At 55.2% G+C, this 25,576-nt stretch overlaps 2 protein-coding genes across 7 annotated transcripts in view; both read left to right on the plus strand.

Moving 5' to 3' along the window:
- The first annotated feature begins 30 nt into the window (after positions 1-30).
- On the plus strand, positions 31-19,766 carry GTSE1 (G2 and S-phase expressed 1). Of its 5 annotated transcripts, XM_077758027.1 has the most exons (12): positions 31-103; positions 468-566; positions 7,234-7,291; positions 7,403-7,997; positions 9,951-10,121; positions 10,747-10,873; positions 12,417-12,800; positions 16,168-16,240; positions 17,038-17,277; positions 18,126-18,312; positions 18,715-18,927; positions 19,371-19,766. In XM_077758027.1, the coding sequence occupies exons 2-12, from the start codon at positions 548-550 to the stop codon at positions 19,452-19,454; spliced, it is 2,151 nt and encodes a 716-aa protein (XP_077614153.1). In that variant the 5' UTR covers positions 31-103; positions 468-547; the 3' UTR covers positions 19,455-19,766. The 5 variants fall into 5 exon arrangements, with proteins under 5 accessions (XP_077614153.1, XP_077614152.1, XP_077614154.1 ...); XM_077758026.1 differs by lacking the exon at positions 31-103 and having other exon boundaries at positions 184-566; XM_077758028.1 differs by lacking the exon at positions 31-103 and having other exon boundaries at positions 184-566; positions 7,403-7,961.
- Positions 19,767-23,401: 3,635 nt separating this feature from the next.
- Positions 23,402-25,576, plus strand: part of TRMU (tRNA mitochondrial 2-thiouridylase) — a 19,742-nt gene continuing 17,567 nt past the window's right edge. For both annotated transcript variants that reach the window (XM_077758032.1, XM_077758034.1), the window contains exon 1: positions 23,402-23,451. The gene's annotated coding sequence lies outside the window, so the exon portion shown is untranslated. The remainder of the gene's footprint in view (positions 23,452-25,576) is intronic.

Below are 25,576 nucleotides of genomic sequence, written 5' to 3' on the forward strand. Positions count from 1 at the left end.
GTGCAGGCCATTCAAACTCGCCAATGGGCAGTCGGCGCCGCGCTCGCCGCGCCGCGTTTAAATTCCGGGCGGAGGTGCGGCTGCCGGCGTCGCCGCCGCTCGGGTGAGGGGCGGGGAGGCTCGGGCGGTGGCGTCTCCTCGCGCGTTCCCTCGGGGCTGCCGAGGGCCCCCCACCACCGGTCCGGCCCGAGAGCCGGGGATTCCGGTGACCCCGGCCGCGGTGTGCAGGCCCGATCGGGCCCCCGGAGCTCCCGGCCTGGGGGGCGCGCGGCCGCTGGAGGGGGGCGGCGCGGAGGGTCTCGGGCTGTAGCTCCGGTGGCCCCCGGCCGCCATTGCCCTTCCTGGCCCGGCCGCGGGCCCCTCGCTTCCTGCGCCCCAGGCGGTGCTGCAGGGGGGCGGAGGGGCCGGAGGTACGGGGAGCCTGGGCCCCGACGCTTGCTCACCTGCTGGCCCCGCCCTCCCCGCAGTGACTTCCTGACAGCCCTCGCCTTGGAAGGAGGACACGCCGGCGACCGACGCGCCTCCAGCCCAGTCGGGAGAGGCAGGGATGGAGGTTCCCGAGGATGGTAGGTCCTTGTGGCCGCAGCGCCGCCCGGCAGGGAGCTCCGCGAGGATGCGGGTGGCGTTCCCGCTTCTGTGAGAACGGAGGCCTTCGTTTAGTCGGCTCTGTGCCAGTGAGGCTCCCGGCCCCTGTCTTCATGGGGTTGGCATCCATCCAGCTTTTTTTATTTTTCCGTTTTCTGCAGCCGCGTCCCCTGTCCCCCCGCCCAGCTTTAGATTCCCATCTAGTACCGGGGTTTCTCTCCAGTGTCACTCGCTGTGTATACCCAGCGCCCAGAACACCGCCTGGCACTTCGTAGGCGCACACACCTGTGGGAGGGAATTCGATGCGTTCTTTCCGTGTCTGTCCCGGTTTCTGTTTGCCAAGGTGTGTTTGGAATCTTGGCAGCTTTCCTCTCTGGCTCTGTCCCCGCCTGGTTCCAGCATCAGGGGTAAGAATGCAGCCTCGCAGAGTGCGGGAAGGGCTGCACCCTCCTTTTCTCTTAAAGCATCTTGACAGCCCGTATTCTTTGTTTCTGACGCACAGGGATGGGGCAGGTAGAAGGGGTACCCCGGTCACTTCTGTTTTCCTGAAACCCTGTTAGGGACTTTGCCCCTCTCCTCACTAATTCATTGGGTCTAGAAAGGGATTTGCCGCTGCAGCCCCTTCTCCCTTTCAGATACCAGTCCCTTCCCTGTGCGTGTAGAATCCCCATTGTGGCTCCTGGGGACACCTCCTGTATCACCCTCTCCCCGTAGCCTCACCTTGTGCCTTTCTGTTCATCTGCTCGTGCTCGTCATTGACACAGATATGTTCTGTTCCGTGACTTGTCCCCGTATCCTCCACTCCCTCTCGGAGCCCGCTTTCCAGAGCTTTCTCTGTTTGTTCGGCTGTTTTCCCGCGTTCCTCACCTCCTGCCGACCCCAGGTTCCCACCGCTCTGTTTAAGCTGCTTTCATCAGTTACAACATACGTGTTGCCAAATCTGTTGTCACTTTTTTGTTCTTGTTTAATCAACCTTTCGATGACATTTGACCTCTCCTTCTGGAAACTTCCTTCTCACTTGGCTTCCAAGGCAGCCTTGGTTTTCCTTCCGCCTCTCTGGCTGGTTTATCCATCTCTTGCAGGCTCCTCTTCCTGAACTGTCTTCTGAAGCTGATCGTACCCAGGACCTGGTCTCTGGGGTTTCTTTGTATCCACACCCCAGGGTTCTGAGACACTCCCTTGGCTTTAAACCCCATCTGCAGGGCACCTGGGTTGGCTCAGTTGGTTAAGTGTCCAACTCTTTTGTTTGTTTGTTTTTATTGTTTATTTATTTTTGAGAGACTGAGAGAGACAGAGCATGAGCAGGGGAGGGGCAGAGAGAGAGGGAGACAGATTCCAAAGCAGGCTCCAGGCTCCGAGATGCCAGCACAAAGCCTGACGCGGGGCTCAAACCCACAAACTGTGAGATCATGACCTGAGCCGAAGTCGGGCGCTTAACCGACTGAGCCGCTCACGTGCCCCTACAACTCTAGATTTCGGTTCAAGTGATGATCTCACCATCTCGTGGGCTCAAGCCCCGTGTTGGGCTCTGTCTGTCCCTCCCCTGCTTGCGCTGTCTCTGTCTCTCTCAAAATAAATAATAAATAAACTTAAAAAAAAAAAGCCATTTTCTTTCTAGTGGTGCCTGCCTTTTGTCTTGGGCGCAGCCTCTCCTCTGAGCTCTGGGCTGTGTATCCACCTGCCTATTTGGGGTCGTCACCTGTCCTGCACTTCATACTCAGTGTGTCCCCCCCTGCCCCGATTCGTAGGCTGCTCTCTGTCCTCTGGTGAAAGGAAACGGCCCCTCCACTTACTTAGCTGTCTGAGTTGTGAAGGGGCCATGTTTGTTCAGTCATCATTTGCTGTGATTTCCACCTTCCGAATATATTTTGGATCCATCTACCTCGCTCTCCCTCCGCCCAGATGCCGCCACGTATGCCTCCAGCCATGTTAACTCACCTTCACCCACCTGGACATTTGCACTTTGGCCAATGCGTGCCTTTGTGATTTCAGGAGGTGCTGCCTTCCTTTCTCATCCACTCTACATAGCAGCCAGCGTAACCTTTTTAAAAAACACCAGTTAGACACGGCAATGAGAAGGAATGACATCTGGCCATGTGTAGCAACGTGGATGGAACTTGAGGGTGTTATGCTGAGCGAAATAAGTCAGGCAGAGAAGGACAGATACCATATGTTTGCACATATAGGTGGATTAGGAGGAACTTAACGGAGGACCGTGGGGGAGGAGAAGGGGAAATGATGGGGGAGAGGGAGAGAGGCAAACCATGAGAGACTCTTGAATGCTGAGAACAAACTGAAGACTGATGGGGGAGGGGGGGTGATGGGCATGGAGGAGGGCACTTGTGGGGATGAGCACTGGGGGTTATATGGAAACCAACTTGACAATAAACTTTAAGGAAAAATAAATAAATAAATTAGTTTGCAAGAATTGCTGCTTGATAGCAGAGAAAACAAGAATTTACTAATAAGACTTCAACAAAATCCTTTGCAGAACTGGTTGCTGGGACTGGAGAAGAAAATGAGTAATTTAATAGGTATAGCCAACAACAGTGCACTTCTTCAATATAAATCTAAATAGCTTTTTGAAGTACCTTTTTCAGCTATGACAGCTATTAAAATGTGATATCCAAATAAGCTAAACTTAGTACCAGATCTTCAAATCATTATATCACAATATATTAAACCAAGATTTTAAAAAAGTAATGAGTTACCGAGTAATAAAGCATCAAATGAAAAAACAATAAATATAAAAACACCAGTTAGATCATAACTCTTACGCTTAAAACCTTCAGTTTTTCCTGTCGCGCTCTGGAGGAAACGGGAGCTCCTTGCCTGGGCTCACAAGCCCTCCAGGGTCTGACCCAGCCTGCCTCCACCTCCTGCAGCCGCCCCTCCGAAGGCCATCGATGTCTTTGGTCTGTCTGATCTTCCAGAGCTAATCTGGGCAAGAGGAAACCAGTGTGTGTATACACTGTCAGCCGACTGCCGTCTTTCCCTAGCAGATGGGGCCCTGTGCTGCACCCCGGTTTGGGCACCTCATTTATCTTGATCTTTGTAAGTCAACACACTCGGGGTTCCCATTCTCTTTTGTAGTGGGCTGTCTGGGGGGTGGGGTGCTGTAATTTCTCCCATCTGCTGTGGGTGCACATTAGTTAGTTTGTGTCCAGTGTCGCTTTTGATCCGACGTGACTGCCTGTGGGTTGCCTGCTGGGCCGGGGGGACACCTGCTCTTTGTAGGTGCTGCCGGGGGACTCAGGAGGGCCCTGCCAAGGGACACCTTCCCCAGCACTCTATGAATTACCCACAGCCTTGCCCGCACAGCACCAGACTTTTTGATTTTTGACAACCTGATGGGTGAAAAGTGGAATCTCAGGATTATTTTGATTTTATTTCATCAGTCATTTTCTCTGTTCGTGTCCTCTGTCAGTTCTCCCATTACGTGACTGGGTGTTTCCTTAGCCGTCTATAGACCCTGTTCCTCGAGAGCCCTTCGTGATGTGAGCTGCAAATACTTCTTCCCCTGCTGCTTGTTTCTTTAGCTCTGCTCATGGTGGTCTCTGCCGTACAGGGTTTTAAAAGTGTATTTTAGAGGAGCGCCTGGGGGGCTCAGTCCGTTGAGCATCTGACTTCGGCTCAGGTGATGATTTCTCGGCTCGTGAGTTCGAGCTCCGCATCGGGCTCTGTGCTGACAGCTCAGAACCTGGAGCTGCTTCTGATTCTGTGTCTCCCTCTCTCTCTGCCCCTCCTCTGCTCACACTCTGTCTCTCTCTCAAAAGTAAATAAACGTTGAAAACAACATTAAAAAGTTAAAAATTGTTTTTTAGATACTGTACTATCAGTCTTGTATTTTACAGCTTCCGCGTTGGTGTCATAGTTAGACCTCCTCACTCCAGGTTATAAAATAATTTCCTCATGGTTTCTTCTTAGTCCTTTTATACATATTTTCCTCTAAGGGAAATACCATTTATTGAATACTCCATTTCCTCCTTTCACTTGGTGTGCAACTTTTATCATCTTCTGAGATGTCCTTACTGGAATCTTGTGTGTTTCCTGTTGGGTTTGTTCATACGTATTGTGTGGGTTTTGCTGCTAACGTAGGTCTTTGCGGTGAGGTCTTTTCTTCCATGGTGTCTTCGAATTGTTCTTTGTAGGTGTGAACGCTGTAGATGGCCGTGCGATGATTTTGTCCTCGGCCACCTCCTTACGTCCTTTCACTACTCGTAACAGTTACTCATGTGATTTTTCTGGTGTCTGTAATCTTAGCACCTGTGCCCTGTGGTATTTCTGCCTCCAGATTCTTGCCTTTTTCCGTGTTAGCGTATCCAGATCTGTGTCAGGAACTGTGACAGCAGACATCTGCTCCATCTGCCTGGCTTTCCTGGAATTTCCCCCTTAGATTTCCATTGACCCCCATGCTGGCTTGCGTGTTAATTTACATAGAGATGGCAGTTTCTGGTGCTGTTTATCTGTATTTCTGCTCTTTTCTTTTTTCCTCCTTTCTACTTTTTTTTATTCCCCTTCCTCCTGGGTACATGATAGAATTGTACTTGGCCGCCCACTTGAGGCAGGTTTCAGCTCAGGGGACTGGAACGGCAGCCAGTGAAATGGGAATGTGGCTTGTGTGTGTGTTACTTCCGGGCCTTTGAGAACTGGTTTGGGATTTGCTCTTTCCCTTCTTCGACACCAAGACCAGGCTCGCCAGGCCCCTGGGTTGTGCAGAGAGGAGGGCAGGGAGCAGGGCCACGCCCACCCTCAGCAGGATTGAGGCTGAGACTTGGGGGTGGTCGTATCAGCGTGGGTTAACCTGTCCTGACCGATCACATGTACCTGCTCCTGACTGTGGAAGGGGGGCTTCCGATGGGATTTCATTAAATCCCAGTTTGGCTTTGGGCTCCTGACAGATGCTTCCTCGTAGGTAACACATATCCGGTATGTATCTATGTCTTTTTAGGAAGAGCTTTTAAAGTCAACAAAGCAATTTTTCAAGTGTCTTGTTCGCATAGATGGCTGTGACCCATGACTTTCCTTTTAGATCCAGTAATAGAACCATTCTGTTACCAGATTGTGTGAAGTTGAACCATCCTACCATACTCAAATCCTGAAACGAACTTCGCTTGGTCACGATCTGTTTTTCTTCTTCTCTTGATGTGTCGGTGGATTCTGTTAGCTAATATTCCTATTCAGGATTTTTATGTTAGGAGCCTGGTCTGTGGCTCTCTTTCTGAACTAACTTTAAAGGCTTTTGGTATGGTTATACCTGCTTCATAGAAGTGAGTTGAAAGGTTTCTTTTTTCTATCCTGGGGAGCAGTATAAATAGTTTTGGGATGATCTATTGAAAGACATGACAGAATTATTCTGTGAAACTGTCTGGGACTTGGGTTCTCTTGAGGAGAATAGCCCTTGAATAAATCAGTGCAGTTATTTTGTGGTAATTGAACTGTTAAGATCTTTTCCCTTCCTTCTGGAGTCCGTTTTAGAAATAAATCAAGTGATTTAAATACAAAAAATAAACTCTGCTTTCTAGAAAAATGATCCATTTCAGCCAGGTTCTTAGGTTTATGTGTGGAGCAGACTAGCTTATGAATCTTTTCATTTCCTCTCTGATTATTTCCCATTATATCTTTTGTGCATTTGTGCTTTCTACCTTTTCTTTGATTGGGTAATTAAGAATAATTGGAGTGACTAACTAGGATCTAATTAGGATATTAGCATATGTTAAACTTTTATGGTTTTAATAAGTATGCTGCATTGTTTATTAGGATCAAATAAGATGTGATTTGTGAAAGTGCTGTATAAACTTTACACGGTGGAAATACCTGTTCAGAGCATTTTGATAATTATTTGCCAAGCGTCCAGGCCCCCCGCTGGACATGAGGGGATTTGGGAGAGCGGGCGACATTTGCTGTCTTGGAGGAGCTCACGGTCTAGTTGGGGCCCCAGGAGGGTGAAGGGACATCTACAGAACAGCAGGGCTAGTGCAGGGACAGAGATCAGGTCAAGGTGATATAGGAGTGGGGGAAACTGAGGGGAGCAGGGGTGGGTGGGATGTTCGAGCTGGGGGAGGGAGAAGTTGCCTGAGGCTTGTTGGAGACAGTAGGCTTACAGGTAGGGCTGGTGGAGGTACTGTGGGGGTACGGAGCCATGGGGGGTACAGAGTGCCCCTTCTGGGGGCAAGGCGGGCTCTGAGAAGAGATGGGAGTCAGCAGTATGGAGGCGCGACTGCGCATGTGAATAGTATTGAATTTGATTTTGAAAGAGCAGTAGGCGTTCAGTTCCATAGCTGTAAGGGAGGAATCTAATTCTAGGAGACCTGAAGCAGGTGGCCTTTTGAAAATGCTCTAACCTGAAAACGGCTTACCTACTCTAGAAAAGCTAGTTCAATGACTTGGTGAATGCATTTGAGATTAGACCTAAGAGATAAGGACTTAGACTTTTGGAGCAGCTTAGCAAATACACAGTGGCTGATGCTATTTTAAAAAGAAACCGAAAAAGCCAAGATAATCTTGTGACGAAGTGACTATGAGAATCATGATAAGGCACACTTTGGGGGGTGAAATGTTGTCATTGTTTTTATAGCTGTAGACACCGGTAATGTTTTCTCTTTATCAAGCCCAGCCCTCAGATAACACGGGACTTTCTCTCCACAGGCGTGCTTCTCTTGGCTGATGAAAAGTTTGACTTTGATCTCTCATTGTCTTCTTTAAGGTAAATAGATGAGTTTTCTTCCCTTGCCTTGGGCTTAACCACGTTTCTGGAAAGTCTTCCATTTCACGGCCAGTGTCATTAATGATCCATGATCCATTTATTTTAAAACAGTGGAAATGAAGATGATGAAGTCTTCTTCGGACCCGTCGGGCATAAGGAAAGATGCGTCGCTGCCAGTTTAGAATTAAATCACCATGTGTCCGAAGAACCTCTTCCAGCCTTGGAAAGTCACCTCACCTGGAGCCCTCCCACCGGGGAGAAATTTGTGGAAGTGTACAAGGAGGCTCACTTGCTGGCCTTACAGATTGAAAGCAAAAGCAAAAACAGGGCAGCCCTAGCAGCCAGGCCTGAAGACCTTTGGAGCCAGGGCGTGGAGAGATTCATACAGGAATCAAAATTAAAAATAAACCTGTTTGAGAAAGAGATGGAACTGAAGAAGAGCCCCAGGTCACTGAAGAGGGAGACGTATTACCTGTCGGACAGCCCCCTGAGGGCACCACCCAGCCAGACCCCCTTGGGCGGGGCCCCGGCCCAGGCCAGCCAAGCCCTGACGCAGGGACCGTCGCACTCGCCTCGCCCGCCGGTGGACCCCAGTATTGCTCCCCCTCCGAACCAGGCAGGGCCCCAGAAGAAGGTCACCAGCCACTGGGTTCGGCCCCGAGCTCCATCGGTGAGAGGGAGAAACATCCAGGCGGCCGCGGAGCAGGTAGACGCGTCCACGTGCCAGAAGGCCTGTCTGTGGGGCTGGGCGCTCCCTTGCCCTTAGCCCTCTCGGGTTATGGCTCTAGGGGAAGCCGTTGTGGCGAGAAACTCGGAGCCGTAGCTGCGCTGAGGGCTGGGAGCGTAGGAAGGGCAAGTGGAAGAGGCGCAGCAGCAGCTGCACGGGGAGCTGGGCTTGGGGAGCGCGTGGACGCGGGCGGGGCTGCCTTCCCGCTGGGCTGACTTAGGCACACCCCTTCCTGAATGCCACTGCACGTTTTGTTTCTTTACAGCTTTGGGTTTTCTGCTCCTTAGGGGTTTCATCTGCATTAACAAGCAGCTTCGAAACTTCCCCTCCTGGAACAGCCAGTAGCCAGCTCCGGCCCCCTTACCCGTGATTTTGTTTACATCGTGCTCCTCCAAGAATGAAACGGGGGAGCCGTCCCGGGCAATGCTAGCGGATGGGCAGGTCTTTGGGGTGCAGTCAGCCCTTGGAGGTTTGCGGGGCGGGGCGCTCGGGTGGGAGAAGGGGAGGGTCACACCACCAGGCTTGGCTGAGCCGGCCTCACTCAGGGGAGGGGATCCTGCCCCGACGAGAGGCGGCAGGTCAGAGCCCAACATCCGCTTCTCAGCTCTGCTCTGGACCTGGGCCCGGGCCTCAGCTCTCTGAACCGGTTACTGAGATGCTCTGTGGGGTCGTGAGCAAGTCTGGGTCCCTGCAGAGCAGCCGTTGAGGGCCCGAGAGCGCCTCCCCCTCCGGGCACATCTTCCGGACCGTGCAGCTCCCTGCTCTCAGGGCCCAGAACTGATCCGAGCTAAAGGCCCTTGTGCGTGGACAGAGGCGGCGTGCTGGCCATCACCTCCCCTAAGTAGCGGGGCCGGCGTCCCTTGCGTCACACAGACTCCTCCTGCCGGAGCCCATTTGGATGCAGATTTCCAAAGTGATGTCCCTGCAGTGAGAGGGACACAGGTCTTCTACGTCATATGTGGCCCCGGGCACAGATTTCTGTGTGTAACAAGCACGTGGGCTGGACTCAGGCAATAAAGAAGTGCAGTATTAGTGCATGTAGGACATGGATGATCCCAGAAGGCAGCCAGACACCAAAGGTCACCTGCCGTACGATCCTATTTACGTGAGGGACCACAGTAGGTGGATTGTATTGGGGGGGCGTGTAGGTGAGCCAGTGTTCATGCGGGCAGGCAGAGGGACTCAGGGACAACAGGGACAACAAGAATGGTCTAAAATTAATTACACTGACGCTGGCCGTACAGCTCTGTGAGTGTGCGACAAACCGCTGACCCTGCACACTTTCAGTTGGCGAGCTTCTGTTACGTGGGGTAGGTCTCAAGTCTTAAAATGCTGTAAAGGGAAAGAAAGTGATTGTTTCATTGCTCTGACCGTATGAGCTGCTGCTGCTTCTCATTAGCGCCCCTTGTTACAAGGGGTTATTTATATCATAAGCAGGGTTAGGAGTGCCCTCCTACCCTACGTCAGAAATGTATTCTTTGTTTGACTCTGCTCTCCAAAGAAAAATGGCTCTCAGCACCCTTCCAAGAAGATTCGTTGCAACTGAGTGGCGCCTCTGGTGGAGGAAATGACCTTTTAGTGAGCGATTCCTTTCCATATGGCATTTACAATTTTTTGTCACTAGAATCAGTTTTGTCATTACCGTCTTTAAATAAGAATCCTGATTGTGGAATAGCTTTAGACAGTCTCCTGTAACGATCTGTCTTAGTATTATTTTGCTGTTTTTAACGAGGAGGCAAATGCCACCATCATTTTTGTCCGTGGTAATTCGGTGGAGGAAGCGAACTGCTGTACTCGCCTCGATCCAGCTGATGAACTGAGCGCGTACGGACAGCATCGGGGACACAGCCGGTGCTCGAAATCGAAGCCGTGGTGCCTCTGCACATCGTCCGAGGCCAGACACTTCTCTCATTTCAAATTATAATTTTTCAGCCTATGAAAAGGATCCCAGCCAGCCCCTCCAGCGCGAGGAACCTAAACGAGACAGAGTCCCACGGGGACGTGCCCCCTGACAAACCCAGCGCTGCCCGGGAGGGCGCTGGCTTGCTGGCTGGGGGTGGCCACTCGGTCCAGGGCAAGCGGTCGCTCCCTGTCCCCAACAAGGTGGGTGTGCTGGGGAGCGAGGGGAATAGAGGGTCGCTTTGTGGATGCTGTAAGTGTCTCTGACTGAAGTCAAGTTGAAGAAGGGTGAAAATGGGATCCGGGAGAGGCAGCTTGCAGTGATGCAGAGAACAGCCCAGGCGTGCGCGGGGCTCCGTGGCCGGGGTCAGGTGTTAGAATCTGGGCCCCACAGATAAGGACTCTGGGCTGGGGTCAGAGCCCCAACATCTGCATTCTAGCAAGTTCCCCACGTTTCTCATGCAGGGCTTTGAAGAGCACACTTGAGAAGTACTGCTTGGCCTTTTACTTTACATTTAAGATGATAATTATTCAGTTATTAAAAATTATTTTTGGGGGGTGTCTGGGTGGCTCAGCCTGTTAAGTGGGTTACATTGCTCAGGTCATGATCTCATGGTTCATGAGCTGGAGCCCCATGTCGGACTCTCTGCTGTCAGCGAGGAGCCGCTTCGGATCCTCATCCCCCTCTCGCTCTGCTCCTCCCCTGCTCACTTTCTCTCTCTCAAAAATAAACATAAAAAAATATTATTTTTAAATCCTGTTTTTGCATAAAAAATGTAATGGGTAGATAAAATCTTTGATGGCTCTGTTTTTTAATATTTCCTTTCAGTTGGGGCTGAAGAAGACCCTGTTAAAAGCACGCGGCTGTGCTGGCGGTCTTTCTCGGAAGTCGTCTTCCTCGGGGTCTGGGTCGGGTGGGATTTCCGGCGTGTGCGCCTCTCCCGCCGCCCGCAGAGGTAAGCTGGCCAGGGTCTCCTGCCTGGACGCCGGGTCTAGCGGTCTAGCGAGGCAAGGCCGTGAATGCCGTCTGACCCTCTGGGACTGTTTGCGCAGGGCCAGTACACTCTGCCAAAGGTTCTGGAGGGTTCGCTGTGGTCCAGGGCAGGGGACCTTGTGTCGGGCCCCTGCCCTCACGGGGTTTCACCTCCTCTGAGAAGGGGCACACCCAGGCCAGCGGTTTTCATTTGGGTCGTACCAGCCATCCCAAAGCTGGTGGACGCTCCATGTGCCCTTGACACACAAGGAAGCCGAGACCAGCCTGCCCCCGCTGACATGTAATCACACACAGGTTTTAAAAATAGGACTGTTCGGGATAACTTAGGGCACGTGACGCTTTTAAACTGCTTTTTTAAACCCCTGACCCAAACCCGCCTCTGGCTCCCTCCAAGCTTTGCAGGCCGAGGGCGCCATCTGGTGGTAAAGGGGAGAAGCCCTGGTGCGCTGTCCGGATTCTCTTCCACGTGTGTTTGCCATGCAGACGTGTGTGTGTTGTCCGACTGCAAAATGTGACCTCTGGGGTTAGACTGACGTGACCTGGAGTCCCCACTGCCAGGTGGTGGCGAAGAGGACTTCAGTTGTTTCTGGAACCAGACAGACCTCAGGACTGAGCCACCCCAGCGGTGCTCTCCCGGGCATGAGAAGGAGTGTGCGGCCCACAGCCCGTGTTTGGGGAAAGGAAGTTCTGTCACCTTAGAGGTTGTGAGGCCTGAGTGGCCGCAGGGGTGCAGGGTGCAGGCACTGTTGCACTGAGCGCTGCATTCCTACCTGCTGGAGGTTGAGCCGGATTGAATGGGCCTGGCGGTGTGTATTTCTGCATCATACACACTGGGGAGGCTGGTCACGCAGGACGGTGAGGGGGGAGCGCCGTGTCACTGTTGTGCACTGAACGGTACATGCTGTGGCGTCCGCCTTCCCCTTCCAGGTCTTCTTTGGGAGCTCAGCAGGCTGACTTCTGCCCGGGGCCGATTGGCACCTGAGAGCCTGCTTTATCCTCTTTTGGTTTTAAATGGCTCTCAGGATTGATGTGACCCAGTCTCCTTGGGATTTGAAGGGACCCACCAGTCATGGATGCACCTTCTCCCTCCCGCTGGTCCCGCCCCACCTCCCTGCCCAGAGGCATGACTGGACTGTCCACTTCTGTCCACTCAGCCAGTGTAGATGTCTGCTGTTGACATCATGAAGACGGGAGAATTCATGTACATTTACATGCATCCTGGTCATTGTGTCTGGAGTTAGGACCTTACACTAGGCTACGCCACGAGCAGCCTGGCTTGTCCTAGTTGAGGATGTAACCTGATGGGCGTACGGGATATGCTCACAGGTCCTGTGTTTCTCTTATATGGAGATCATGCTGACAGAAATAAGTTTTCTTCACTTAAAGACGCTTTAAGGTAGACATGCTAAAGACGGCGTACCTTGTATTGTGTTTGTTAAATAACTTCATAATTTAGAAATAACCTAAGCCTCAGCAATAACCAGATTGCATGTCTCCTCTTCCAGCTAAATCAAGTGAACCTGCAAGTCCTCCTGCGAAGAGCAGTTCCCTGCCCGTGTCACGCACCAGCCAGTCAGGCAGGGTGGGACCCGCCGCGTCTCAGCAGTCCCTGCAGGCAGGCCCTGGGGGCGCATCCTGCAGGCAGAGTAAGCAGGCCTCGGTGGCAGAGGTGACGGGGGAGCTGGCCCAGGAGCCCACCCTCGCGGCTCTCGCCCAAGCCTGGACTCCGGAACAGGGAGGCCTGGGGCTGAGCTCTCGTTCCAGCCGGTCACCGCCGCCCCAGTGGAATATAGCCGGGAGCGTGCGAGGGCGTGACTCCCAGCAATCCTTCGGGACGAAGGCGATGCCCACCCCTATGAGTCACTTTAAGGTCCCCAGGTTTTCTACTGGTAAGGAAGGGGGTATTTTCTATATGTTCTTAGATTTTTTTTTTTTAAACGCTCATCCATTTTTTTGGGGAGAGAGAGTGCGCACAAGCAGGGAAGGGGCAGAGAGAGGGAGACACAGAATCCAAAGCAGGCTCCAGGCTCTGAGCTGTCAGCAGGCTCGAACTCATGAACCTCAAGATCATGACCTGAGCTGAAGTCGGATGCTTAACCAACAGCCACCAGGCGCTCCATGTATGTTTTTCAAGGGTTGAACAGATTCTACTTAGTTTTCAAAAAAGTATTTGGTGATGGTGGTGTTTGGCTTTCTGTTAAAGTACTTTATTTATTTGTTTTTAATGTTTATTTTTGAGAGAGAGAGAGCACAAGCTGGGGATGGCGGTGGAGAGAGAGAGAGAGAGAGAGAATATCTGAAGTAGGCTCCAGGCTCTGAGCTGTTAGCACAGAGCCTGACATGGGGCTCGAACTCAGGAATTGAGGTCACAACCTAAACTGAAGTCAGATGCTTAACCAACTGAGTGACACAGGCACCCCTATTAAAGCACTTTAATTGTGTTCTAGCACCTTCTAGCTTGCATGATTTTGGATGATCACTCAGTGGAGTTCCCGTCCTGCTTTCTTCCCCTCTGTCACAGCACTGCTCCTGGCCTGCTCTTAGGAACTCCTCTTTTTTTCTTATTTTTAGCATTTTGATTATTATGAATTTTGAAGTGGCTTTTTGAGGGTTTATCCTTCTTGGGGTTTCCTGAGTTGCTTTGATCTGTGGGTTGATATTTCTAATTCATTCTGGAAAAAAAACTTGGCTCTTATTTCTTCAGATTCTGTTTTCTTGCTTCCCCTAGTTACAGGGACCCTAATTGCAGGTGTTCTAGACCTCTCGATGTGTCCTGTAGGTCACAGAGGCCCTGGGTTTCCCCACCTTTTCTTGTGTGCCCGTGTTGATGCCCCTAATGTCCTGTCTTCACGCTCACCTGTCTTTCTCTGCGGTGTGTTTAATCCGTAGTTCTGCCCATTCAGTTAATTTTTCCTTTCTGACATTATAGCTTCCCCATCTTTGTCCTTATGTTTATTTAAATTCTTGAACGCATTTATGATGGTTATTTTACACTCTGTTTTTTCTAACGCTGCCTTCCTGGTCATTTTGGGGTCCGTTTCTAATTACTGACTTTTTTCCTGATCACAAACACATTTTCCTGCCTCTTCACATGTAATCGTTATTTAATTTTTTGGGCAGTACAGTTTTAAAATTTTGGAATATCTGCATTTTGTTGTCTTGCTGTAAGGAGTAGAACCTTGCCTGGGCAGGCATTTAAATTTTTTTTTAATGTTTTATTTATTTCAGAGAGAGAAAGTGAGCAGGGGAGGGTCAGAGAGAGAGGGAGACACAGAATCTGAAGCAGGCTCCAGGCTCTGAGCTGGCTGTCAGCACAGAGCCCAATGTGGGGCTCAAACCCACGGACCGTGAGATCGTGACCTGAGCTGCAGTTGGATGTTTAACCGACTGAGCCACCCAGGTGCCCCAGGGCAGGCATTTAAATTGCAGGTCAACTTGATCCTTCTGAGGATTCTTTTAAAGCTTTGATGGGGCAGGTCTTGAGTGGCCTGTACCCTCGGAAGCGGGCAGCCTGCTACTGACATGTGCCTGCCCAGTCCCTGCCAGATGTGCTGCGTGTACCCGAGGTCCCCACTCTGGTAGGTGGGACGTGGGCGTTTCCCAGCCCCGTGCAAACAGTGGCTGTTGCTCCCAGTGGCTGTCCTCACCTTGGCCTTTTGGAGTCTTCCTCTGCATGTGTGTTTCCTCTGCAGTGGGGGTCCCGGGGCCCTCCCCATCTGTGGCTCCGCCTCTCTGGTCGGGCCCCTCAGCCTGCCCAGCCGGGAGTGACCCCGGTGTGACATCTGGCGGGTAGTAGGTGGGTGCTTGGTCGAGGTAGGTTAATCCGAGAAACCCACATAACGTGGGAAGTCGTACAGAACTGGCTTAAGGGAGAGGATAGTTGTAGCTTCGCTCGAGCAGCTGTGCTTTCTGGGCAGCGTAAGTGTCTTGAAAGTCCTCCGTGCTGCCAGCCAGGACAGGTGGCCTTCACTGCCCCAAACCCTTTTGAGGCCCCAGGCCTCCTCTGTCTTGCTTTGCCGTGACCGGTTCTCTCCCTCCTGCCCTCGTGCACCGTCCTCCCCGGCGGCACGAGCGTGGGCTGGGCGAAGGGGAGCACGTCCCCACCGTGTGTGCGCCGCCCTCGTCCCCTCGCTCAGGCCGCGGCCATGTGGCCGTGCTTCCCTGGCAGGGTGCTGGGACGTGCTGTCCTCGACCCGCTCAGCTTTCTTACTGAGGAGCCAGTGGGGATTGAACAGACACCAGCAACCTCAGCCAACCTCAGTGAGTGAGGGGTCACGGGAGAGGAGGACTGAGGCAGCCAGGGGCCAGTGCAGGGGTGCTGCAGGAGAGGGTTTGAGGCAGGGAGTCATGGCCTCCAGCAGATCCCTCCTCCGAGGGACGAACAGGCCCTCGGGGGCAAGAACGGCAGCTGGGAGCCCAGCGGTGATGTGGACGGGAGGTCATGGGGCGTGGCGGAGCGCACGGCAGTGTGAGAGGGGACTCAGAAGCCACCCAGAGGCCTCCGCGGGGCACCCGAGTACTGCGTCCCGCGACCGGGGGTCAGGGGAGGGCTAGAGGGAGAGCTGCCTGGGCGGAGCCCGCTGGCCCGGTTCAACCTTTTGAATTTGGGGTGCAGCACCTCAGGGCGGTGCTGGGGGCCGTGCTGAGCCGGTGGTGGAAGCTAGGAGTTTGGGTCTCCAGGGAGCAGTCAGCCCTGGAGATAAAATTGAGGTTTCCAGGGCAGGGGTTCAGCGTGTCGGCAGAAAGCGGGGCGCGGGGTGTCCACGGGGCGGGGCGCGGGGTGGGCTCGGCAGCGGTGGCCTCCTTGCTTCCTGGACGCCCGAAGCCATGGCTGCCTTCCCTCCAAATGCATGGTCACCCGCCGGTGTGTCACCTTGTACCAGTCCCAGTGCCCGTCGGCTGCTGCCCTCGGCTGCCCTTTGTGTGCCCCTGATGACACCTCGCACTCCTCTGAAATCGGTTTCTCTTTTCTTCACGGTGTCAGGGACAGGGCTGTCCGTGAACACGGTTCCTCATTCGCCCTGGGCCAGACTGTGCCCGTGACCTGAGTGCCGGCGGGGCCGCGGGGAGCCCCCATGCGGTGGAACACGCAGCCCTACGACCGTAGCAGCCTGCTCCCTCTGGCCAAGAGCACTGTGGTCGTGACACAGCTGTCCTCGTAGAGCAGACCGGGGGACAGTAGGGACAGCGCCCTGCGGCGGGTTTGTCACTTGATGCAGGTTTGACTGACGGCACCCACTTCCTCTCTCGCCTCAGGTGAGCCCACAGATAGTGCAATGCCCAAGTCCATCCGAGCACAGAGGCCGCACTCCTGCACGTCAGCAGGAAGGTGAGGAGTTGTCTGCTTCCTTTGATTTTACTTTTTTTTTAATGTGTGTTTATTTTTTAAAAACTTCTTCTAGTTTATTTATTGTTGAGACAGAGACAGAATATGAGCGAGGGAGGGGCAGAGAGAGAAGGAGACACAGAATCCGAAGCAGCTCCAGGCTCTGAGCTGTCAGCACAGAGCCAGATGCGGGGCTTGAACCCACAAAGTGGGAGATCGTGACCTGAGCTGAGGTTGGATCCTTAACCACTGAGCCCCCCGGGCGCTCCTCGGCTTATTTAAAATCGCAGTTGACCCCACACAGACCGCCCTTGTCAGTAGCCGCAAAACAGACGGACAGGCAGGACTCACTGGCAGTCACGGCCACACGTACCGCCGGGTTGGAAGGTGGGACGTGGGAGAACTAAGCCGCGGGTGCCCGGATTTACCCCCGTGTGCTCCCGTGGGGTCAGGTGGCCTGAGCGCTAGGAATGAGTGAACACGCAGTGCCGGCCACCTGTGTGCACGCGAGCCCGGGCCGCCCTCGCCGTGGTCCTGGGCTTCCTCGGGGAAGTGCCTAGCCGTCCGAGGCGACTTGTAGATGCCTCCCACGCGGCGTGGTCGCGTGGCACCGCCCGGAGACACGGGGTTGCCCAGGGGGCCGGCGGCAGCCCCGCCTCCCCAGAGCCGACCTGCGGCCGCTCCGCCGGCTGGAGGCTCTTCTGCTGAGATCACAGGCCTTTGTCCCGTGTTAGCGAACTGGGGGAGTCGGATCTTCTCTCTGCTCCTGTCTGCTGAAGCCTCTCGTCTGGTCCTTCCAGGGGGGCCGCCCCCAGCACCCCTGCCGGGAGCTCCTCCGGGCCCGCCTCACCAAGACTTGGAGGCGGCGTGAGGACGCCCGTGAGGACGAGGCGCTTGCCGGCCTGGCCCACGCCTGCCGGCCGCCGGCTCTCCAGCCTTCCGCGGGCGACCCCCACAGCCGTGCCCGGGGCTCTGGCCTCTCGCCCGTGTGCGTCTGCTCGGAGGCCTTCCTCTGAACTCCGGGAAAAGTCTGCTGCGAGGTAAGAGGTGAAGGCCACGGCCGCAGAGGCCTGTTGGTGGCTCTCCAAAGTGACGGAGGGCACTTGCTTGCTCTGCCACCTCGTTCCCACCGCGCGTCCTGTCCCCCGGTTGGGCTGAAGGGCCGGGCAAGCAGGGACTGTGACGCTGGGCCACGGCCTCTCTGGGAGGAGGAAGGTGCACCCCATCGCAGCTCTGGGGTCTGGGGGGGGTTGCGGCTGGGCCCCCAGGAGAGCCCCGCAGTCCTGCCGCTGGCGTCTTGGCCAGGGGTGACCCCAACTCGCTAGGGCGTCTGTTCCACCCTCCTCTCCTGCCTCCCCTGCCCCCGTCACTTTGCGCCAGCCGCTCTGCCCCCCTCATGGGGGGTCCGCATGGCGGACCCTCCTGACCTGGCCACACTCTCCGTCTGGGGTGCGCTGTGCCTCCACGATTGAAGTCCATGTTCAGGGGCCAACCTCGGGGACCTTTCCGGAAAGCCCTGCCTCCCCACCCGGTCACTCTCCTCCGTTATCCTGCCTGATTTTGATCAGAGCATTTCTCTCCTCCCTCCCTGAACGTGGAGTGAGTACGTCTCTGTCCACTTCGCAGACTGAAGGAAAGGGAGCAAAACGGCCCGTGTGGGCAGCAGGCCGGTAAACTTTTAGAGGTGAAAGGACCTCAGAGGCCGTTTGGTCCTTTTACTGTATCCACGAGGAATTTGGAGGCTGGAAGGGACTCACGGTCGGAGCTGTGGCGATGGAGCTGGAGCCGCAGCTGGCGCGCTCGGCCCTGTGTCTCCTCCCGGGACAAGCCCAGCCCCGCAAGCCAGCACCGACAGTCCCTCATGAGTCCTCCCTTCCTCTCCCGGCAGGGCCGCGCCAGCCAGGGCGAGCAGCAGCCCGGCCGCCTCCCGACGCGGGTCCTGTTCCCCTCCGTCGGCCGTGCCTCAGGCGCTTAGCTTTTCTCCAGAGAAGAGTGACTCGGCGGTTCCGAAAAGTATCAGCGCCGACGTGGTGCTGGGGGCGGCCCGGCCACCTGCAGACGCGCCCCCTCGGGAGGTACCGTGTTCGCCCGCACCACGGACTCTGCGCCCAGGCCGCGTGCTCACTCAGCACAGCGGTCCGGCCTCTGCGGGGCTTCGTCCGTTGTCCCCGGGCCTCCAGGGCCAGAGGGAGGGAGTCAGGACCTCCGGCCTCACCCCTGCCCGTGTGTGCCGCCAGAGGACGGGCAGTAGGAAGCAGGGTGGCAGTGGGAGAGGCCGGCGGGCTCCCCGGTGCGGGCTGTTGGCCAGGGGGCGGAGGACGGGGTTGGGGGGCCCTGTGGGGGCAGCCGAGGNGAGAACGCCACCTGCCAGTACGGGCGCACCACAGCTAAAGGCCCCCGCCCGTCCTTGGGTTTCCTGTTTGCTCAACATGGACAAAAATGCCAGAATTGCCTTTAAATCTCCTGTTCTTGTCTAGGCTATTCTCGTGGATCTCAGCCTGGATCAACTTGCCATCACCCCAAAAGCCCAAAGCCCAGCCCCTTTCGACCTCCCTCTCATCGACCTGCGTGACACTCCAGAGGCCAGCGCGGCCCCGAGCTCTGACAGCAGGCCCCTCAGTGACCTGCTGCTCAACACTCCGGACACCAACAGAGGCGCCGCGTCCAAGCCCGTCCACGAGGTGGCGCAGGTGAGCAGCAGGAGGTGCCGCGTGGGACTTGGCCGCGCGTGGGGGTGGGGGTGGGGGGGTCTCAGTTCTGGACTTGGTCCTCCTCCCAGGGCACACGCGGTGACCCCGAGAGCGGCCACTGCGGTCTCGAAAGTGACGTGTCTCGGCGCACCCCAGTGGTGGCACGAGCTTAGGATGCGGCCAGTCGTGCTGCGGGACCCTGCCTGGCGGCCCAACTCTCCGAGGGCAGGGGCCCAGGTGCCCACTCCCGGGGCCCCAGGGCCTGATGTGTGTGACGTGGGGGCACACGTGTTTCTTCCCTGTGGCCTCTTCTCCTTCCGGCTTCTTAGACGTGCTGGCTGCAGTTTCAGTGTCTGAGCCACGGCGGAGGGGGGGGAGGGGGGCACGCGGGCCGGAGGGTCAGTGTGGCCGGTCATCCACCCCCTGTCGCTTCTGTCTTGCAGCTGATAGACTTGACTTCTCCTCTGATCCAGCTGAGTCCCGAGGCTGACAAGGAGAATGTGGATTCACCACTTCTCAAGTTCTGAGAGTGACCCTTCCCATTTTACTCTGTTAAAAGAACTGTCAGTCTTACGGTGGTTTTCAACCCATAGAAATAAATTTTAGGAGCCATTGTTTTGGGGGGAAAAAAGCCAATAACCCTAAGTAAAGGTCCCGGCCTGAGCTCACCGCTGCCCCGTGTGCTGTGCTGGAGAACAGAGTTGAAGTCACTCTGGGTGAATAATTTTGTGTCTTTTGTGTGTAAAATAGCAAGTAACTATTTTTAAATTGTTTGCATAAAAAGGTAAATATTCTAGGTTTAAATTAAATTGGAAAATAAATGAAAATGTATTAAAGCATAGTTTGATTTTTAAGGTTATCTTGATTTTTAAGCACCAATAACTATTTTTGTCACTAAGCAGTATGCAAGATTTATGTTATTCAAACTGTTTTCACAAGTGATTTTGTTTTAGAAGTTCATTTATGTATTTTGAGAAAGAGAAAGCACGAGCATGGGGGGGGGCAGAGAGAGGATCCCAAGCAGGTTCTGAGTGACCAGCTTCAGGGTCTGACGTGGGGCTTGAACCCACGAACGGTGAGGTCATGGCTGAGCTGAAACCAAGAGTCAGATGCTTAACTGACTAAACTACCTGGGCACCCTTCCCCAAGTGATTTTCAAAATTGAGTATGAAGAAATACTGGGGTTTAAAAAAATTTATTTTAATTGTTTATTGTTGAGAGAGAGAGAGAGAGACCTGGGGGAGGAGGGCCAGAGAGAGAGGGAGACACAGAATCCAAAACAGGTTCCAGGCTCTGAGCTGTCAGCACAGAGCCTGATGCGGGGCTCGAACCCACAAGCTGTGAGATCATCACCTGAGCCGAAGTCAGACGCTTAACCGACTGAGCCACCCAGGTGCCCCAAAGAAACACTGGTTAAATGCAGACCGCAGGCCCCACCGCCCAGTCGGGGACAGGAGTAGCAATCTGAGCTTTCAGTGTACACTTGGGCGATGCAGGCACCCTGGGCGGCATGGGCCACACCTGATAAGAGGCTGTTGTGGGGAGGGGAGCGGCCAGGACGGAGGGTGAGGTGAGAGAGGTGAGGAGGTGCTCGTCTGAGTACCGAGGCGACGGCCATGTCCGAGGCTGTGCTAAAGTTGGAGCTCCTGGGTGGAGGCAGGGCAGGGGCCAAGGGCCACCGGAAAGCGTGTTCCATGCCTGAAGCCCTTCTAGTATTTTCTAACGACTGGAGGGCCTGGAAGCCACTGGTGTGCATAGAGGCCTCATGTTCTGCGGGAACTTCTCAGTCTTAGTTCAGCGGCCTCACTGCAGACGGTAGTACGCGGACCTGCTTTTTGGGCGCCCAGGTCTGCAGGGCTGAGCGCAGAGCCGGGGAGCGGGGCCACGCTTGGAGCTCTCTGGTTAGCGGTTAGCACCGGGAGCAGGAAGGCGACTCTGTGGTGTCTGCAGAGGGGAGGTGGACTCGCGATGAGCTGGGCCGCACCTGCAGGTGGAAGCTTCTCGGTTAAAGGCGGGGCTGCTCGATGATGAAAACTATAGAAAAGTTATGAAGGAAATTGAAGAAGACACAAAGAAATGGAAAAACATTCCATGCTCATGGNCAGGGGAAAACCCCATATCTGGAACTGACTTGATTCCTTCACATGCTGTTTTTTTAGAAGTTTTATGTATTTAATTTTAATTAATCTCTACACAAACCCGAGATCAAGAGTCACACGCGCCACGGGCTTTGCCAGCCCGGCGCCCCCCATGTTCATGGAGACGCCCCAGGGATGCAGCGGGGAGCAGAGCTCGGGCACCCCTACCTAGTGGGGGAGGGAGGGACGTTAAACTCTCAGCTAACATACGGTCACCTAGTGGGGATCTGGGCAACCCCCCCAAAGCCAGGGATGGGCTGAGCCTTTGGCCCTCGCCCGGCTCCCTGGCTCCCCTCATCCAGGGCCCCTCCCCTCAGGCTGCCTCAGGAGTGGCCAGGCTCTTGGGGCCCGGGGGCGCCATCCAATCCACAAGCGTCCCCACGCAGGACAGAAGTAACAGGGTTTTAATCCTCGGATCGGCGGGAGCCGGCAGCACCTCCCGCCCCACGGGCGTCATCCTTTTTCCTTCCTGGCTTGATCTCCCGGTCTTGCTGAAGCCTCTGTCTGGCAAGCGTTCCCCAGGCTCTTTTCCCCCTCCCGCTGCCGGGACCTAAGGCGCCCTGTCACACAGGGGCCTCCACAGGTGCTCCTCGCACAGCAGGGTGAGGACCTTGGCTGCCACTAGAGGGCCACCCTGCCGGGTTTAAGAGGCCCAACTTCACGCACTAATGTGGTTCGTTAATTTTCTGGTGCAAGTCTCTGAAATCTAATCTTCCATCGCTCTTAGCGCGTGGCACTTAGGTCATTGTCCTTCCCATCGCTGAACCACCCAAAGTCGCTGAAATACCTGGTCTTTAACTGAAGAGCAGCAGAGAATGCTGCAAATCTATCACGTTTCAGCCGCTGTGTGCAGCAGGCCTGGACCCAAACGGCCTGTGTGCCAAACGGCCACACCCAGGAAGGGCGTGGACCCCTAGACTGAGCCCAAACACCCCGTGGTTCGGCCATGGCCACAGACTCCACTGAGGGTTCACCCCCAAATTTGCCGAAGGCCAGGTGGCCAAATCCTGCGTTTACTCGTCTCTCCTGGGAAGTGCGAGATGAAACAGATACTCTCATTGGAGGTTTGGTTGGATGACACCCTCTTCTTCAGAAAAAGCAGTCATTCTTGTTTCCCCGAGGGGCCCGGTGACCTGTAAGCTCACCCTGTGCCTGCTCTTGGTGCTGGTGGTCATGACTTTCCAACTGGCAGTTCTCGGCTTCTTCATTTCTCTCTACCTCAGGGCAGTCCTGGCCTCAGGACATTGGCTTGCCTTAATAATCATTCCAGTTTAAACACTTGTGCCCACTGTAAACCGGTTAAGAAACTATTAAAAAACTAGTGCAATTCTGACCTGAGGCTTCGGTGTGTCTGCGTGTTATGGGCTATTTATTTGCATTCGCTGTGGCATTTTCAGACCAAGGTTCGAATTCTACATAAAATCAATATAGAGGACTGCACTATGTTAGGATGAAAAAACCAAACAGAAAATAATAAAGTACGTGGCACACTGCAAAAATTGAAAACCGTTTAGAGAAGCATTTTTTTTTAAATTTTCTATCTTTTTACATTTATTTATTTTTGAGAGACAGAGACAGGCAGAGCACAAGTGGGGGAGGGTCAGAGAGAGAGGGAGACACAGAATCCGAAGCAGCTCCAGGCTCCGAGCTGTCAGCACAGAGCCCGACGAGCCGTGAGATCATGACCTGAGCCAAAGTCGGACGCTCAACCGACTGAGCCCCCCAGGCGCCCCGAGAGAAGCGTTCTTTATTCTTATTCGTGTAGGTAGGGGTGTCCTCCGCGCCACCTTGTAAAGTGTGACGCTGGGTTTGACGCGAATAAAGTTGAGAGTCGCTGATTTCCAGAACGCCCGTATTTTGCTTGTGCCCCAGCCTCTGCTGCCAGCCCTCGGCCCGACCCTCTTGCTCCGGGNCACCCCTCCCGCCTTCCCGCCGTCTTCCTTCGGGCGCGGCGAGGGTCCCGGCTGAGTGCCTGCCGTCTGTCCCCCGCCCGGCTGCCCTCCCTCAGCGCAGCGGCGTCTCCCCAGGCACCTGACACTCCGGGGCCGACCGCGCAGCCGCTCCCCCGCGGGAACGCACACATCCGGTCCTCCCGCAGCCATTCTCGAAGCAAGGCTAGAAGGTTCTACCTGCAAGTACACCTCTTCCCCAGGTGGCCGAGCTCGTCCCTTGCACAGGGCGCCCAGGAGCAGCTTTCTGGTTCCGGGGTGGTCAATCGCNGGGTGCGCGCGCAGGGGGAGTGGGCGGGGCCTCGGGAGCGGAAGCCCGCGCAAGGGGACGAACGTCACGCGCGCGGACACCCGTTTCCGGCCGGGCCGCGTCTGTGACGNCGCCCTGTCCGGCGGGGTGGACAGCGCCGTGGCCGCGCTGCTACTGAGGCGGAGAGGTGAGCGACCGGTCCTCGGAGACCCCACCTCCGGGCCCCTCACACTCCACGGGGTGGTCGGGGGAGCGCGACCGCCTGGGCGCTGCACCCCCATCCCGGTTACCGACTCAGTGGAAGGGACCCCGACCCTGGGGGCCGCGCTTCTCCCCGGCTCCGGAGCTGTGTCCAGAGTGACGGCGGCGGGGACGGTGCTGACCGTGGGAGGCCGTAGGCGGCCCCGAACGAGCTGACCCTCGCGGGGCCAGGGGACGCGTCGGACAGCCCCTTGTCCTCGCGGTACCGACCCGGTCTCTGGGCAGCGCGTGCGCCGAGATGCCGGCGGATCGTCCGTGCTCGCCGGGCACTGCGCTACAGCCTTTCCGCCGGGTGCTGGCGGCGCTTGCTGCCGTCTAGAGTTTGCCCGCGGTCGGGAGCCGAGATGAGCCGAATTCCCCATCTGTGTGTTCCTTCCCCTTGTGAGCCCTCAGCCACTTGGCGACATTCATGCTGTGAGCTCTTTCTTTCTGGGCACTTGGAATGCAGGGGTGAATGAGGGGTTCCTGACCTCAGACCCCTTAGTTAAGCTCCTCTTGTCTGTGACGTGGCGATAACCCCGACCTCACTGGCTTAGTGGAAGTACTTAACACACGCAGAAGCTCTCCCCAGTGCCCAGCACATTTCAGGCGTTCAGAAGACAGTAGTGGTTATCAGCACATGCTAGTAAGTGTAGGTTTTGTGAAAGTCATAGTAATAGGTTCTAAATAGAAACATCTCTTAGCTTGAGAACCGGGAGATCAGAGCATCACAGAGGGCGATGGTGTTTGAGGCGAGGCTTGAGGAAGGAGGAGTAGGATTTCACTAAGCAGAGGATCGGGGCATGAAGTACGGAGGAAAGTGCTTCCGGCAGAGTCTGCAGCTGGAGCAGAAGGTCAGAGGCGTGGAGGTGTTGGCTGGGTCTGGCCAGACGGAGGTGGGAGGAGAGGAGGGCAGAGCAGCATGTAGGGCCCTGATTATGGAAGCTGTTATTTTAGGGACTTTAGACTAGGTTGCACAGAAGATGCAGAGCCCTTGAAGGTCCCCGGTGACGTGTGACATGTTTTGAGTGACGTGGATGACTAGCCAGGGCAGACTAAATGTACGATTTTATTCTTCAGGAAGGCGACTCCCCCCTGCCCGTCCCGGCACCTCCCCTTCCAGGATCCAGACTGTGTCACTTCATCATGCAGCCTTCCCTGGGGTTTTCTCCTTAGTAGGGGAAGCTCACAGACTTGGCAAAGGAAGAGCGCGGTCCTCTCCCTGGCATCAAGGGCTTTCCTGGTCTTGATGGAGGCCCTGTCCAGTGTCCCTGGGAAGCTCAGGACAGGCAGGCGCTGAGGTCCCATCCTAGAGTGCCTGAGCCCCGTGCCCCTGTTAGTGAGTCCTGCCTCTGTGAGAAGAATGAGCAGACAGATGAGGTTGGAGATGACTGGATTTTTAAAGCTGTGCACGGAGTTCTCTCCATTCCACAAGCACTTTTTTAGCTCCTGTGCTGTGCTGGGCGCTGCTGGGCGCTGGGACAGAAGTGCTGAACGAGGCACAGTCCCGGCCCTTTGAAGAGCTCCGTGCTTCGGAGACGTGCAGAAGGGGGCCGGCTGGAACACACCCAGCGGAGCCCAGTGTGGCATGAGCTGTAAGGGGAGTCGGGGGCGCCTGGGGGGCTCAGCGGGTTGAGCGTCTGACTTCGGCTCAGGTCCTGATCTCACGGTTCACAGGTTCCAGCCCCCCGTCAGGCTCTGCTGACAGCTCAGAGCCTGGTGCCTGCTTGGGATTCCATGCTTGTGAGTGTATCTGCCCCTCCCCTCCTTGTGCTCTCCCCCTTTCTCAAAAATATTTAAAAAAAGAAAAGAGAGAGAGAGAGAAGGGAGTCAGGTGCTCTGGGAAGCAGAGTGGGGAGGGCCGGACTAACTGCTGGGTGGGGGTGGTCTTGCCATGTGTCCCTTACTTTTGCCAAAGCTTTGTCATCTAGTCTCTGTTCTTTGGAATCCGTGTTCTGGCTTTTGTTACAGTTGAGGCCGCCCATAAGGAAACATTCCTCCTGCACGGGAGGCACCTGGGTAGTTCACTGAGATGGTGCGACGTTAATGTTGATCTTTCCTGTATTTGGTCG

Source organism: Crocuta crocuta, unplaced genomic scaffold, assembly GCF_008692635.1.
Source record: "Crocuta crocuta isolate KB4526 unplaced genomic scaffold, BGI_CrCroc_1.0 scaffold143, whole genome shotgun sequence".
In the NCBI taxonomy this organism is placed as follows: Eukaryota; Metazoa; Chordata; class Mammalia; order Carnivora; family Hyaenidae; genus Crocuta; species Crocuta crocuta.